The following is a 14638-nucleotide window of genomic DNA, read 5'->3' as shown; positions in this document are numbered from 1 at the left end:
TTTAGATACACAACAGTGCGTGTGTGCGTGCTATTTATCCTAGTCATATTGAGGTTTTACCTTGCTCTCACAATTCCTTTTTTTTTTTTAAGGCAGAATTTTAAAGAATAGCTTTTTATTTGCTCTAAACCCCAGTGGCAAGGCACTTTGCCTAACGGGAAAAGGGGAAGGAGAGTGCTTGCTGGCAGGGGACATGGGTTCCACCACCTCTTCAGGACCAATTCAAGCAGGAGCAAACAATACACTCTGCCTCTGCTGCTTATCATGAGGCTGATAGCTTCTAATTGGCCAACAAAAGAAGGCCAATTAGTAGTCAGCTCTGCAAGCCAATTCATAAAAAAGCAGCAAAAGATAGAGAGGGCAAGCGGCCCAATAAAGCCAGATAGGGGAACTTAATTTTCACATAGAGTCGGCATTGAGCAACTTTGTTACAGCAGCAAAGCTAAATAATATCCAACAGATTAGATGGGACTCATGAGAGTCTCAATTACTGTAGTTTGTGTGTAACTGAACAGCTGCAATGCAGTAACAGACAGGGAAACATTTAGCAGCATAATACTTTATACACCTTATTTAGCTAGACAATGTCTGTTAAAAGCACTGAAAAACACTGTACTTCATCCTGGCTTTTGAAAAAGAAATCCAAAGTGTTTGCTGAAAGCCTCTTTGCAACATAGTGTTCTCTGAAACTGTATATTGTACTGTATAAAGCTCCTGAATGCTATAGACGGAGTAGAAATGGATTCAAAGAGAACTGCAGAGGACCGTTCTCTTACATTACATTGTTTTCTTACATTACAATATCACAGTGGTTCTCAAACTCGATCCTCAGGACCCAACACAGTGCATGTTTTGCTGGTAACCCAGCAGGTGCACAGGTGTATTAATTACTCACTGACATTTTAAAAGGTCCACAGGTGAAGCTAATTATTTCACTTGTGATTCTGTGAGGAGACCTGCAAAACATGCACCGTGTGGGGTCCTGAGGACCGAGTTTGAGAACCTGTGCAATATCACAACGTTAAAAAAGTCTAATAAAGTGATCTACTTTGAACTGTAAAATATTTAATTTGTCGATATTATATCAGTGTTTTAATACAAACAATCATTTATACAAACTGTAAGCACTAAAGTATGGCAATGCGATTAAGCAGTGGGAACCTGCCCTGTGAATAGAACGCAGTGACGTGCGGTGAGGTCATTGGCTGGGGAGGCACTGATAGATAGATAGATAGATAGTTAGATATAACACATGGTACGAGCTGAAATTCACATTATAGCACACGGTACGAGCCGAAATTCACATTGTAGCACACTGAATGAGCCGAAATTCACATTGTAGCACACTGAATGAGCTGAAATTCACATTGTAGCACACTGAATAAGCCGAAATTCACATTGTAGCACACTGAATGAGCCGACATTCACATTGTAGCACACCGAATGAGCCGAAATTCACATTGTAGCACACCGAATGAGCCGACATTCACATTGTAGCACACCGAATGAGCCGACATTCACATTGTAGCACACCGAATGAGCCGACATTCACATTGTAGCACACCGAATGAGCCGACATTCACATTGTAGCACACCGAATGAGCCAACATTCACATTGTAGCACACCGAATGAGCCGACATTCACATTGTAGCACACCGAATGAGCCGACAGCCACATTGTAGCACAGCGAATGAGCCGACAGCCACATTGTAGCACAGCGAATGAGCCGACAGCCACATTGTAGCACAGCGAATGAGCCGACAGCCACATTGTAGCACAGCGAATGAGCCGACAGTCACATTGTAGCACAGCGAATGAGCAGACAGTCACATTGTAGCACACCGAATGAGCCGAAATTCACATTATAGCACACTGAATGAGCCGACATTCACATTACAGCACACTGAATGAGCCGACATTCACATTATAGCACACTGAATGAGCCGACATTCACATTATAGCACACTGAATGAGCTGAAATTCACATTATAGCACACTGAATGAGCCGAAATAAACATTGTAGCACACTGAATGAGCTGAAATTCACATTGTAGCACACTGAATGAGCTGAAATTTACATTGTAGCACACTGAATGAGCCGAAATTCACATTGTAGCACACTGAATGAGCCGAAATTCACATTGTAGCACACGGTACGAGCCGAAATTCACATTGTAGCACACTGAATGAGCCGATATTCACGTAGTAGCACACCGAATGAGCCGATATTCACATAGTAGCACACCGAATGAGCCGACAGTCACATTGTAGCACACCGAATGAGCCGACATTCACATTGTAGCACACCGAATGAGCCGACATTCACATTGTAGCACACTGAATGAGCCGACATTCACATTGTAGTAGCACACTGAATGAGCTGAAATTCACATTGTAGCACACTGAATGAGCCGAAATTCACATTGTAGCACACCGAATGAGCCGAAATTCACATTGTAGCACACCGAATGAGCCGAAATTCACATTGTAGCACACCGAATGAGCCAACATTCACATTGTAGCACACCGAATGAGCCGGCATTCACATTGTAGCACACCAAATGAGCCGACATTCACATTGTAGCACACCGAATGAGCCGAAATTCACATTGTAGCACACCGAATGAGCCGACATTCACATTGTAGCACACCGAATGAGCCGACATTCACATTGTAGCACACCGAATGAGCCGACATTCACATTGTAGCACACCGAATGAGCTGAAATTCACATTGTAGCACACCGAATGAGCCAACATTCACATTGTAGCACACCGAATGAGCCGGCATTCACATTGTAGCACAGCGAATGAGCCGGCATTCACATTGTAGCACACCAAATGAGCCGACATTCACATTGTAGCACACCGAATGAGCCGAAATTCACATTGTAGCACACCGAATGAGCCGACATTCACATTGTAGCACACCGAATGAGCCGACATTCACATTGTAGCACACCGAATGAGCCGACATTCACATTGTAGCACACCGAATGAGCCGACATTCACATTGTAGCACACCGAATGAGCTGAAATTCACATTGTAGCACACCGAATGAGCCGACAGCCACATTGTAGCACAGCGAATGAGCCGACAGCCACATTGTAGCACAGCGAATGAGCCGACAGCCACATTGTAGCACAGCGAATGAGCCGACAGTCACATTGTAGCACAGCGAATGAGCCGACAGTCACATTGTAGCACACCGAATGAGCCGAAATTCACATTATAGCACACTGAATGAGCCGAAATTCACATTGTAGCACACTGAATGAGCTGAAATTGTGAGAGCAGGGACAGTCAGAGTGATGACAGGGAGAGAGAGAGTGACGACAGGGAGAGAGAGAGTGACGACAGGGAGAGAGAGGGTGACGACAGGGAGAGAGAGGGTGACGACAGGGAGAGAGAGGGTGACGACAGGGAGAGAGAGGGTGACGACAGGGAGAGAGAGGGTGACGACAGGGAGAGGGTGACGACAGGGAGAGAGAGAGTGACGACAGTGAAGACAGGGAGAGTGACGACAGAGAGAGAGAGTGACGACAGTGACGACAGGGAGGGAGAGTGACGACAGGGAGAGACAGTGACGGCAGGGAGAGAGAGTGACGAAAGTGACAGCAGGGAGAGAGAGTGACAGTAGGGACAGGGACAGTAACGACAGGGAGAGAGGTGACAGCAGGGTAACATTACCTCAGTTGTTGCTGGCAGCGGTGAGCGGTGGGCTGCTGGCGGCGGCGGGTGGCTGGCGACAGCGGGCGGCTGGTGGCAGGCAGCAGTGAGCGGCGGGTGGCTGGCGGCGGTGAGCGGCTGCGCAGGGACGGGGAGCAAAGGATGCGCTATATTGAACCCACCACACCGCTGTAATTGTGGTGGGATTAACACACAGTGGGATTAACAGTGAAGATTGGATTTAGATAGAAGCAGTGCACAGGAGGATTGGTCCATACGACCAATCCTCCTGTGCACTGCTTCTATCTAAGGTGCGCTGGGGAACCTGCAGCCACTGCCACCTGAACTGTTGATGCTGTGGCTGGGGGTGGAAAGGGATGTGTCCCGCTGGGTGAGCGGCGGAGGAAGCCGCTAGCGGACTCACCCTCTTCCTATGTGTGGTGCGCAGCGCTGGGGAACCCGCCGCCACTGAAGTCTGAGCTGCGGCTGGGAAGGGAAGGGATGTGTCCCGCTGGGTAAGCGGCGGTGGAAGTCGCTGGCGGACTCATCCTTCCTGCAGTGCCAGGCGCAGTGGCACAGCCGCACACTCTCCTCCGGATTATGCACCCCCCTGTAATCTGGCTCTGCTGCCGGGTCCCACTGCCACTCCCGCCCGCCGCGACGCATGGGTGATTGGACAGTGGATCCAGGACTGGATCCACTGTCCAATCACAGCTGCCTCCCTGTCAACGCGGCACTTATAGAAGTGCCGCTTTCAGCATATTTTTTAATGGGCTGTTACAGCCCAAGTGCTTGGCCTCGCCCCCCACATTTTCCCGTTCCCATTGTCAACAGGAGGCACTGCTATCAGTGCCTCCAAAACCAATTTAAAGTATTAAAATTAATTACATAATATAAAGATGATACTTATAGCACAAAATATGTGCCATAAGTATCTTCTTTGTATTATTTCAATCATTAATGACAGGGGAGGCACTGCCTCCCCTGCCTCCCCTGACTGCACGTCCCTGATAGAACGAAGCAGAGAATAGCCCTGTTTTCTGCAAAACATGGATTTTCTCTGCTTTATGAACAGACCCCAGTATGTGGTGCTGTGAGTGAAGGGGTCGGTATATGCGTTGAGGTAGGAAGTGAAGGACACAGTACATGGTACTGTGAGAAGGGTCAGTTTGTGCTGCGGGAAAGGGGGGGGCAGTGTTGAGCTCTAGCAGGGGTGTCAGTGGTGGGAGGGGGTAGTAAGGGGTCATTGACATTGAATGCTTTAAGATAGACAGTGAGGGGTCACAGTGTGTGCAGTGAGAGGCTCAGGTCACTCTGTGGATGGCAAAAACAATGAGTAATCTGGGAGAGGATCATTGAGTGCTGTCAAAGGGCAGACAGAGGTCAGTGTGTGCAGTGAGGGGGTCAGTGAGAACTGTTCAGGGGTCAGGGTGATAGGGAAGGAACCAGCAGTGAGAGCTATAGAAGAAGCAATCAATGAGATATGGAGGGAGGGAGCAATGAGACAGCTGTGGAGGGGGCAATCAGGGATACAATCAGGGAGATAAGCAGGGGGGGGGGGGGGGGGTTCGATGAAATAGCAATGATGCCGCAAGCAGAAAGCTATACAAGTGCAATGAGATGATAATGGAGGGGACAATCAGAGTGTTATGGAAGGAGGGGGCAATGAGACCGCTATGGAGGGGGCAATAAAATAGATATGGGCAGTGAGAGACATACATAAGTGTCTTCATACACTATTACTGTACTCCCACCAAACTGCATTTCTCTGCGCACCAGGTCCAGTGGACATGGCTTGTGCCAAGTGTCTTTTTCATGTGCATGTGCATCTTCATTGCAATACAATGCGACTAAACCACTTCATGAGAACACACTGATTAATTTGATACATGACACTTGTATATAGAGGTTGGCATGAAGAAAAAATAAAATAAAAATGTGTGTGTGTGTGTGTGTGTGTGTGTGTGTGTGTGACAGAGCTTGAATCTGTATACAAAGTGCTATGATGCAGCGGTCAAAGCCTTTTCTTCATGCCAAACTCGATTGCACTTCGTATACAGATTCAGACTCAGTCGCACATAGACATAGAGTTCCAACCATCCATTGCAGATTAAAACCACCATCAGCCGTGGGCAGTACTCTGACAGTAGCCACCCACTAAACATACACTCTCTGTAAATAGACAGAAACACTTCAGATCACCTTAAAGTATACACTGGTCTTTAAAACATATGACAGGCCCCTCGCCCCAAGCGTACTAACTTACACAGCAAGACATGTAATTTAAATATTATACAGCAAGAACAAATATGCAAGATCATTGAAATATATAACACATGATGTTGATCTATTAATAAGATTTTTATCTATACAATAAAGTTTGAATGTGCACTTACAGAATGCAGTGTGTACATAACAACTGTTTATTAAAGTACAAACTCCCCAAACTAAGCAACTTATTAAAAAATTCTCTCTTACCAAATGTCTTTCCACTACAGGTCCAGAGTTACTTTTCTAGGGGAAAAAACAACCACAATAATTAGCATCATGGAAACTATTTTATATACAATCTTTAGCTGAATAAACAATATAAAGCAGGGTACACACTAGACGACGTCTAAACGGCACAATGGTTGTCCCGATTTCCCTTTAACTCACAGTATACACTGCAATCCTTCAAATTTTCTAACGATATATCGTGCATTATTAGGTTATTAACAATATATCAGTTACTGTGTACCAATTTGTCTGAATGACCATTTGTCTGTTTTTCAGTGTTTTCGGAGCAAATGGTCAGTTGTCATTTGCTCCCATGCATTACCAGATTTTCAGTCCAACCAGAAAGATTGGACAGATAATCTTATAGTGTGTATCCAGGTTTTATCAAAAGAAAGCAAGATACTGCTGGAAAACTGGTAGCCTATTTATCCAATAAAAAAAAATACATATCATAATTCCCACATTAAATTGATACAGTGTTAGTGCAGATTCCCACCTGAAAGATCACCTTGTCGTGGTAGATGGGCATCTACTATCTGATCAAACTGCACACTAAGGGGGTAATTCAGACCCGATCACAGCAGCAAATTTGTTAATGGGCAAAACCATGTGCACTGCAGGGGGGGGGGGGGGGGAGCAGATGTAACATGTGCAGAGAGAGTTAGATTTGGGTGGGGTGTGTTCAATCTGAAATCTAAATTGCAGTGTTAAAATAAATCAGCCAGTATTTACCCTGCACAGAAACAATCTAACCCACCCAAATCTAGCTCTCTGTGCAAATGTTACATCTGCCGCACCTGCAGTGCACATGGTTTTGCTCATTAGCTAACAAATTTGCTGCTGGGATCAGGTCTGAATTAGGCCCTAAGAACCTAATTATTTTTAGGTAGTACAAAGTTCAATATTAAACAGCACTATGGACACTTGGTGGTGCCATATAAGTTACATAATTATAGTAATATGATGCGACTATAGTATAGATCAGTGGCGGATTTTACCTATGGGCTGCAGGACTGCAGCGTCCCCAGTAAAATCCGCCACTACAGGGAGTGAGCCAGTTGCAGTCTGTGATGGCACTGGCTACACAGTGACTGGCAGTGATGACTTCTATTAGAAGTCCTACCTACCAGTCAACCCCAATACAGTCAGTCTCATTGGGAGGTGTCTCCTCCCTCCAGGTCTGCCATAGCGGGCTGCGATCGCCTGGTAGCGATCTGGACTTTCTTATAATTATACAAGTTCAGTGTTCATAAGGAAAACTAGTGTAACATAAGGAATAATGCACTCACTGTTCTAATTTATTAGGGATCACTTTGGATTTACAAGCCCTGTATAAATGTGCTCGGATACAGTATTCATGGAACTCCCCCGAAAATATTCCAATAATTTAAAACCGGTGTACATTATTTCAAACCCTGGCTAAATCTATTATTATGGAACAGATTAACTGATCTACGTTCGGCAAAACAAAAAAGGGGGAGAAACAAAGTACTGTACTGCACCTTTTTTAATTCTGGCTTCTGGCTGATTTTTCCAGCAGGTGACAGAGTGGTGACAGTAAAATTGTTAGGATCCTCACAGTCCCGAATTTTGGATTCCTTCATCAGAGAGTCAAGTCTCTTCTTAGCTATGTTTTCCACTTGCTTCCTGTTGGTGGAAGCCTATGGACATGGAAACACATTAATACAATTTGGCTTTTTCAAAACAAAAGATTTAAAAAAAGGAATTAAGTGTTGTGTTCAGGTAACCAGTAACATGCAACAATTTCATAGGCACAGGCAAGGACCACAGTTCCATGATTGAGGATAGGAGTCCACTAAAGATTTGCTTTAGCCATGGCAGACCATGATGTCATTACTGAATGACTGTTAATGAATTAACTAGATGAAAGATCTACAAATATTCGTTTAGCTGGAAAAATGCATGGGGCTACTTGGAACGGAGATGATTCATGCATTTTTAAATATTTGCCATCATACAGTCTAGACAGAGGAAATTCTAACAAAATGACAACAGTAAATACAGAGCAATCAGAACGCATGATATGAGGCATAGCTGGAACAAACCAATGTATAAAATAGTAGCTCAAAAACCAGCTTCCTATAACCTTTACGTGGACAAGAACATTCTTTTATCTGCTTGTCCAAACTGCCTGACCTGTATATAAAGAATGGAGCTCATGCAGAGTGTAACATACATGGAAATATGTAACACTGCTCTACATATGTCAGAACAACGGCTTGCAGACATATGCAACCATTCAGATTTGACACTTACAGATGTATCCTCCTTAATCGTTGCTGCAGTCACGTTAAACAGCTCTTCTAGTCGTGCCTACCCGTGAGAGCATTTACTAACGCCGGGCGACTCTTTGGGGCTTTTTCTGACAAAAATGTGTCTTAGTTGCATCACTATGTGAAGAAGTTCAGGGCAGTAGAGAGCCTGGCTGGACCCAGGTACTTTTCAGGGGTGTGTGGCCTAATCACAGGAGGCGTGGTGATACACCCTTAGAAAAAAAGACAGATATTATTGTATTTTAAGTGCCACCATGGCCACACTCCAGCCCAGCACACAGCAGTGTGTGCTGGGCTGAGGAGAAGAGATGCAGCTGCTGCTGCCAGTTAAAGGGAAGGAAGCCCTGGGCCCCTCCCCAGCCCTAGGCCCGGGTAATTTGTACCCTCCCCACCACTGAATAAGATGCACAAGCAGACTCTGCTGATTAAAATGATATTGGCCATGTTATTCTGTGTGCAACTGCAGCTCTATCAGCATAGGAAATGCTACGTTACAGTGTTTTCCTGGAAAACAATGTAACGTAGCATTTAGCATGCAGATACAGCCGCGGTCGCACACAGAATATATGCATGCTGCATATCAATGTAATCAGCAGAGTTGCATGAGAAAAGCTGGATCACTCGTGCCAGGCATCTCGCGCTGCAAGGCATATTGAAGCTAGATGTATGAGGACACATCTGTATGCCCGCTGGATCCTGGAGAGGTAGAATGGAAGAAGGAAGGGTAGCATTGCATATTTACGATTTTGCATTTTCCTATAATTGGGGGGGGGGGGGTTTTAACACATTTTATGTCTGTTTAAAAAGGGTTCCTACAGAACGGAGTTAAATTATTTGTAGAACGCTTCACAGGAAAATAAAAATTTTAATTACAGCTGTTTATCACAAGTGTCTGTTGCTTTGTTTTTAAACTGCTTATTAGACAACTTGAAAAACAAGAAAGGGAAGAGTTCTGCACAGTAATGAGTGGTGCATGACAACTAATAAGGTTTGTGGCCTGGAACTGCACAATGAACTGAGAATTCTGGGTACTCATAAAGGCTGTGGGTGTTAATTAGTAAGAGACTACCAGAAACAATATTGCCCATTTAGCATAGTATCTCCATTGAATCCTTTTAAAATGTATAGACTTGTTTAAAGAAAGCCAGGCTATGCATATTGTTTTCTGGCCTCCAATGCTCTTTTTGATTTAGAGAACAGTTGAATTGAAATACAACTGCAAAAATAGGGTTCCATATTAATAGAATAACATCAAGTGGTTATAAAAAATATTGTGAACACACCTTGTCACATGCACGTCAGTGCTAACTTACACACTGCGCGTCCAGCTCCTAAACAAACACCAAATAACTACACAAAAGGTAAAAAACACAAAAACGGTCTCTCCAATTCAGGCACGCAATGTGGTGACGTATACAACGTGCCGCAGTCAGTGCCTGTCCAGTGTTACAACTGAAAGAGGAGAAGTCTGAGGGGGAGTAGAGTAAGAAACAAAGAGGCAAGGGAGAAACCGATACCAACGGGCAGGACAGCGAGAGGGTAAAAAAGAGAAAGACGGGAGAAGAGAAGAGAAGGAGGCAAGCAAAAGACAGAGTAGGAAAAGTGTCAGAGGGAGAAAGAGAAATAAAGGCAGATAGAGAGAGATATAGGGAAGAGAGATGGAGTAAGAGGGGAAGATAGATAGATAGATAGATAGATAGATAGATAGATAGATAGATAGATAGATACTACGCAGCTACACAAGGACTAATAATATACAACAATATTTGAACCGACTTGCAATATATTATAACATGTTAATCAATGTTACACTAATACATTGAAAAAACATCAGCCCAAGAATCATTGTATATTGTTGGCATTAGTCTCTCAGTGCCGCCAGTATGTCTCTATTTAATTTTGATGACTGATGACTGACATGCCACTGAGACCAGTGTGTTACCATATACTCAGGCAGACATAGATCTGTGTTCCTCTCACAGATACCTGTGCCGCCGCCGGAGACCGAACTGAGGAGCAGGAGAGGCGTGCGCTGCGCTCTCCTGTCCTTGCTGCAAGCAAGGCAGTCGGGCCGCAAAAGGATGCAGCAGGAGCCGCATGCGGCCCGAGTGCCACGAGTTTGACACCCCTGGACTAGATGAAGTTGACATCAGAGCTCTGGGGGGGGGGGCATATTATCACTTCCACCACTCCTTGTTCTTCTTTACACTGAAGATGGTTCTTAATGACATTGGCTGTATGTTTGGGGTTGTTGGCCTGCTGTAGAATAAATTTGGAGCCAATCAAATGCCACCCTGCCTATATTTCTCTTCATTGAAGCACAAAGAAACTGGCAACGATGAGGACTGTAGACGCAGCTAAGGAACCTTAATGCATCAGATGAAAGACACATCATGCTTACGTTATACCTTCGACATGGAAACAAGGCCAAGTGACTCAACTATGCATGAGGACATAGGAACTGGGGTGCAGAAAAATGGCAGCATGTGCTCTGGAATGATGCATCAAAATGTGAAATATTTGGTTATAACAGAAGGCAGTTTGTTTGCCGAAGGGCTGGAGAGCGAGCGGTACAATGAGTGTCTGCAGGCAACAATGAAGCATGGTGGAGACTCCTTGCAAGTTTGGGGCTGCATTTCAGCATATGGGGTTGGGGATTTGGTCAGGATTAAAAGTGTCCTCAATGCTGGGAAATACAAGCAGGTAATCCATCATGTAATACCATCAGGGAGGCGTCTGATTGGCTCCAAATTTATTCTGCAGCAGGACAATGACCCCAAACATACAGCCAATGTCATTAAGAACTATCTTCAGCGTAAAGAAGAACAAGGAGTGGTGGATGTGATAATATGGCCCTCACAGTGCCCTGATCTCAACATCATCAAGTCTGTCTGGGATTACATGAAGAGAAAGAAGGATTTGAGCAAGCCTACATCCACAAAGATCTGTGGTTAGTTCTCCAAGATGTTTTAAACAACCTCCCTGCCGGGTTCCTTCAAAAACTGTGTAAGTGTACCTAAAAGAATTGATGCTGCTTTGAAGGCAAAGGGTGGTCACACCAAATATTGATTTTATTTTGTTTTCTCTGCTGTTCATTAAATTTGCCTTTTATTAATTGACAAAATACTGTATAAAATTATTAACACTTCTATTATTGAAAGCATTCTTACCTTGCAGCATTTTTTCACACCTGCCTAAAACTTTTGCACAGTACTGTATGTATATTATTATTATTGTTGTTTTTTTTAAACTGCCACACTAAGCTTCTGACCATCCTGCCGCCCAACGTGAGGTCTCACTTTGTCACATGGTACGGAACCTCTTGAAAGGAGGTTGGGAGTTTACAGGTTTTGGCCAAGAGCTAGACAAAATACCTAATCTTTATTATGCAAGATAAAAGCAGAGTAACACTGGCAATGACAGGCACTGACGACATTTGTGTCCTTTTTACAGTTTACGTTTTGCATATATGTATAGGAAGCCATTAAACTGTGCTTTAATACTAGTATCTGAGTATACAGTAGTGGCTTTAATGCTAAATGCAATTTAAAAATAGCATAGTGAGCATTGAGCAATACAGTATTTTGTATAACTGGCATGATTCAAGAAGACTGGTGATAAGGCAAATCAGAAACATTTGCATAGTTTCCAACTTTGCCCATATGACATAGCCAATCAATCACACTCCTGGGTGGGATAGACATACCAAATGGAGCATTTCAGCATTGAGCAAAGGCAGAAACTTTTATTCGTTAGCACTGAATTCATTTTCAGAAGTCTGCTCAGAAATGTTCCTTGAATAATGGGGAAAACTTAAAAGTTTTAACGTCCATGGATTAATATTTTAAATACTGTTACTGGCATTAAAGACCAATATTAAAACTTTTCCAGACTAGCTTTCAAGAAATATTTTATTTAATGGGACTGAGGAATACAATAATTTGACAAGAATCGCTTAACAGTGTGATTTCAGCGCAGACAGAAAGAAATATCTTTCAGCCAAAAAAAAAGAAAAGGAAATTGACTTATAATGGAGAAAAACGTAAAAATCCATTCTATTTTCCTGTATAATTGCAAAACTCGTCTGAAGCGATCTAGTTATTAGCCTCAGCCTAACCCTCATTACGAAATATTCCACATCTGCTAATAATTCTGACTGGTGAACTTTCATTTCATGATGATTCCATGACATCCATGTTTTCCGGATGAACTAATTTGATAGGTGCACGTTATTCCTAATCACAATTAAGTATGATAGAATTTAATGACTTAATAAACTGCAGATTGAGTGTGTACTGGGAAGTACAAGAAGAAATAACCTACTATTCTAGTGGTTCCCAGACTTTTTTGAATCAAGGCATCCTAGACTATCAATGTTTTTCATGGCACCACTTGGCCAAAAGTTTCGTATTGTGAAATTCAGAAAGACTTATTAAATTAAGTAAATTGTGTTTATATGTCATCCTTAGGGCAATTTACTGTATGTAGTGAGGGACAGGATTCGCTTCTGTTTGTCCACATATTTTATGATTGGTAGCCACAAGCACTGGTTTTGCCTATGATCTGATAAATATTTTACATTTATCCTGGACCACCAACCCAGGACACCCCTGTAATTACCCCGAGGCACCCAGGGCACCACAGCACCTAGTTTGGGAACCATTGTACTAATCAATTCTTCTATGCCCTTCGCCAAAATGTCCTGTGGTCTTGGGCATGTTTTATAAATTTAAATATTGGAGACTTATGTATTAGGTGGCTTTTGGTCATAGTTCATATACTAGATGAAAGATAAATACTATATAAAAACCCTACATGACATACTTTTATATTGTGGTCAATATTTGTGGTGTGCACAGCTAATAAACTTCCTGCAGTTAGACTTTTGACCAGGCTTATTATACAGTAGAATGCCCATTTATAAATGCCCTTGTGCAGGTGGAAATATAGAAATATAGATATTAATATGTTTTTAACATACCAAACAATACAAACTTCTATTTTAAATAGTGTCTCAAGTTATTGTTTGGTGCAAGGATGCTGCTAGCCATATGCAGTGCTGCATATGCGGGTTCACTGCTGGCCAGTTGCAGTGCTGAGTGCAAGGTTGCTGCTGGCCAGTTGCAGTGCTGGTTGAATGGCCACTGCTGAACAGTTGCAATGCTGAGTACATGGTGCTGCTCCTAGCCAGTTGCAGTGCTGGGTGAATAGTCAATGCTGGACAGTTGCCGTGCTGGGTACATGGTGCTGCTCCTAGCCAGTTGCAGTGCTGGGTGAATGGTCACTGCTGGACAGTTGCAGTGCTGGGTACATGGTGCTGCTCCTAGCCAGTTGCAGTGCTGGGTGAATAGTCAATGCTGGACAGTTGCCGTGCTGGGTACATGGTGCTGCTCCTAGCCAGTTGCAGTGCTGGGTTAATAGTCAATGCTGGACAGTTGTCGTGCTGGGTACATGGTGCTGCTCCTAGCCAGTTGCAGTGCTGGGTGAATAGTCAATGCTGGACAGTTGCCGTGCTGGGTACATGGTGCTGCTCCTAGCCAGTTGCAGTGCTGGGTGAATAGTCAATGCTGGACAGTTGCAGTGCTGAGTACATGGTGCTGCTCCTAGCCAGTTGCAGTGCTGGGTGAATGGTCACTGCTGGACAGTTGCCGTGCTGGGTACATGGTGCTGCTCCTAGCCAGTTGCAGTGCTGGGTGAATGGTCACTGCTGGACAGTTGCCGTGCTGGGTACATGGTGCTGCTCCTAGCCAGTTGCAGTGCTGGGTGAATAGTCAATGCTGGACAGTTGCAGTGCTGAGTACATGGTGCTGCTCCTAGCCAGTTGCAGTGCTGGGTGAATAGTCAATGCTGGACAGTTGCCGTGCTGGGTACATGGTGCTGCTCCTAGCCAGTTGCAGTGCTGGGTGAATAGTCAATGCTGGACAGTTGCCGTGCTGGGTACATGGTGCTGCTCCTAGCCAGTTGCAGTGCTGGGTGAATAGTCAATGCTGGACAGTTGCCGTGCTGGGTACATGGTGCTGCTCCTAGCCAGTTGCAGTGCTGGGTGAATAGTCAATGCTGGACAGTTGCCGTGCTGGGTACATGGTGCTGCTCCTAGCCAGTTGCAGTGCTGGGTGAATGGTCACTATTGTATTGTCTCTGCTGACTAGTTGCAATGCTGAGTGGAAGGTTACTA

General features: G+C 44.1%; 1 protein-coding gene across 6 annotated transcripts in view; it reads right to left on the bottom strand.

Annotated features, from left to right (window-relative positions):
* PLCH2 (phospholipase C eta 2) overlaps positions 1-14638 on the bottom strand; it is a 1361647-nt gene that overhangs the window by 196036 nt on the left and 1150973 nt on the right. For all 6 annotated transcript variants that reach the window (XM_063943084.1, XM_063943088.1, XM_063943089.1 and 3 more), the window contains 2 exons: positions 7672-7830; positions 6149-6184 (listed from right to left, as the gene is read on the bottom strand). In XM_063943084.1, the coding sequence (XP_063799154.1) occupies positions 6149-6184; positions 7672-7830 (195 nt within the window). The remainder of the gene's footprint in view (positions 1-6148; positions 6185-7671; positions 7831-14638) is intronic.

This window comes from Pseudophryne corroboree, chromosome 10, assembly GCF_028390025.1.
Source record: "Pseudophryne corroboree isolate aPseCor3 chromosome 10, aPseCor3.hap2, whole genome shotgun sequence".
In the NCBI taxonomy this organism is placed as follows: Eukaryota; Metazoa; Chordata; class Amphibia; order Anura; family Myobatrachidae; genus Pseudophryne; species Pseudophryne corroboree.
This window is presented reverse-complemented; position numbering and strand designations above follow the sequence as displayed.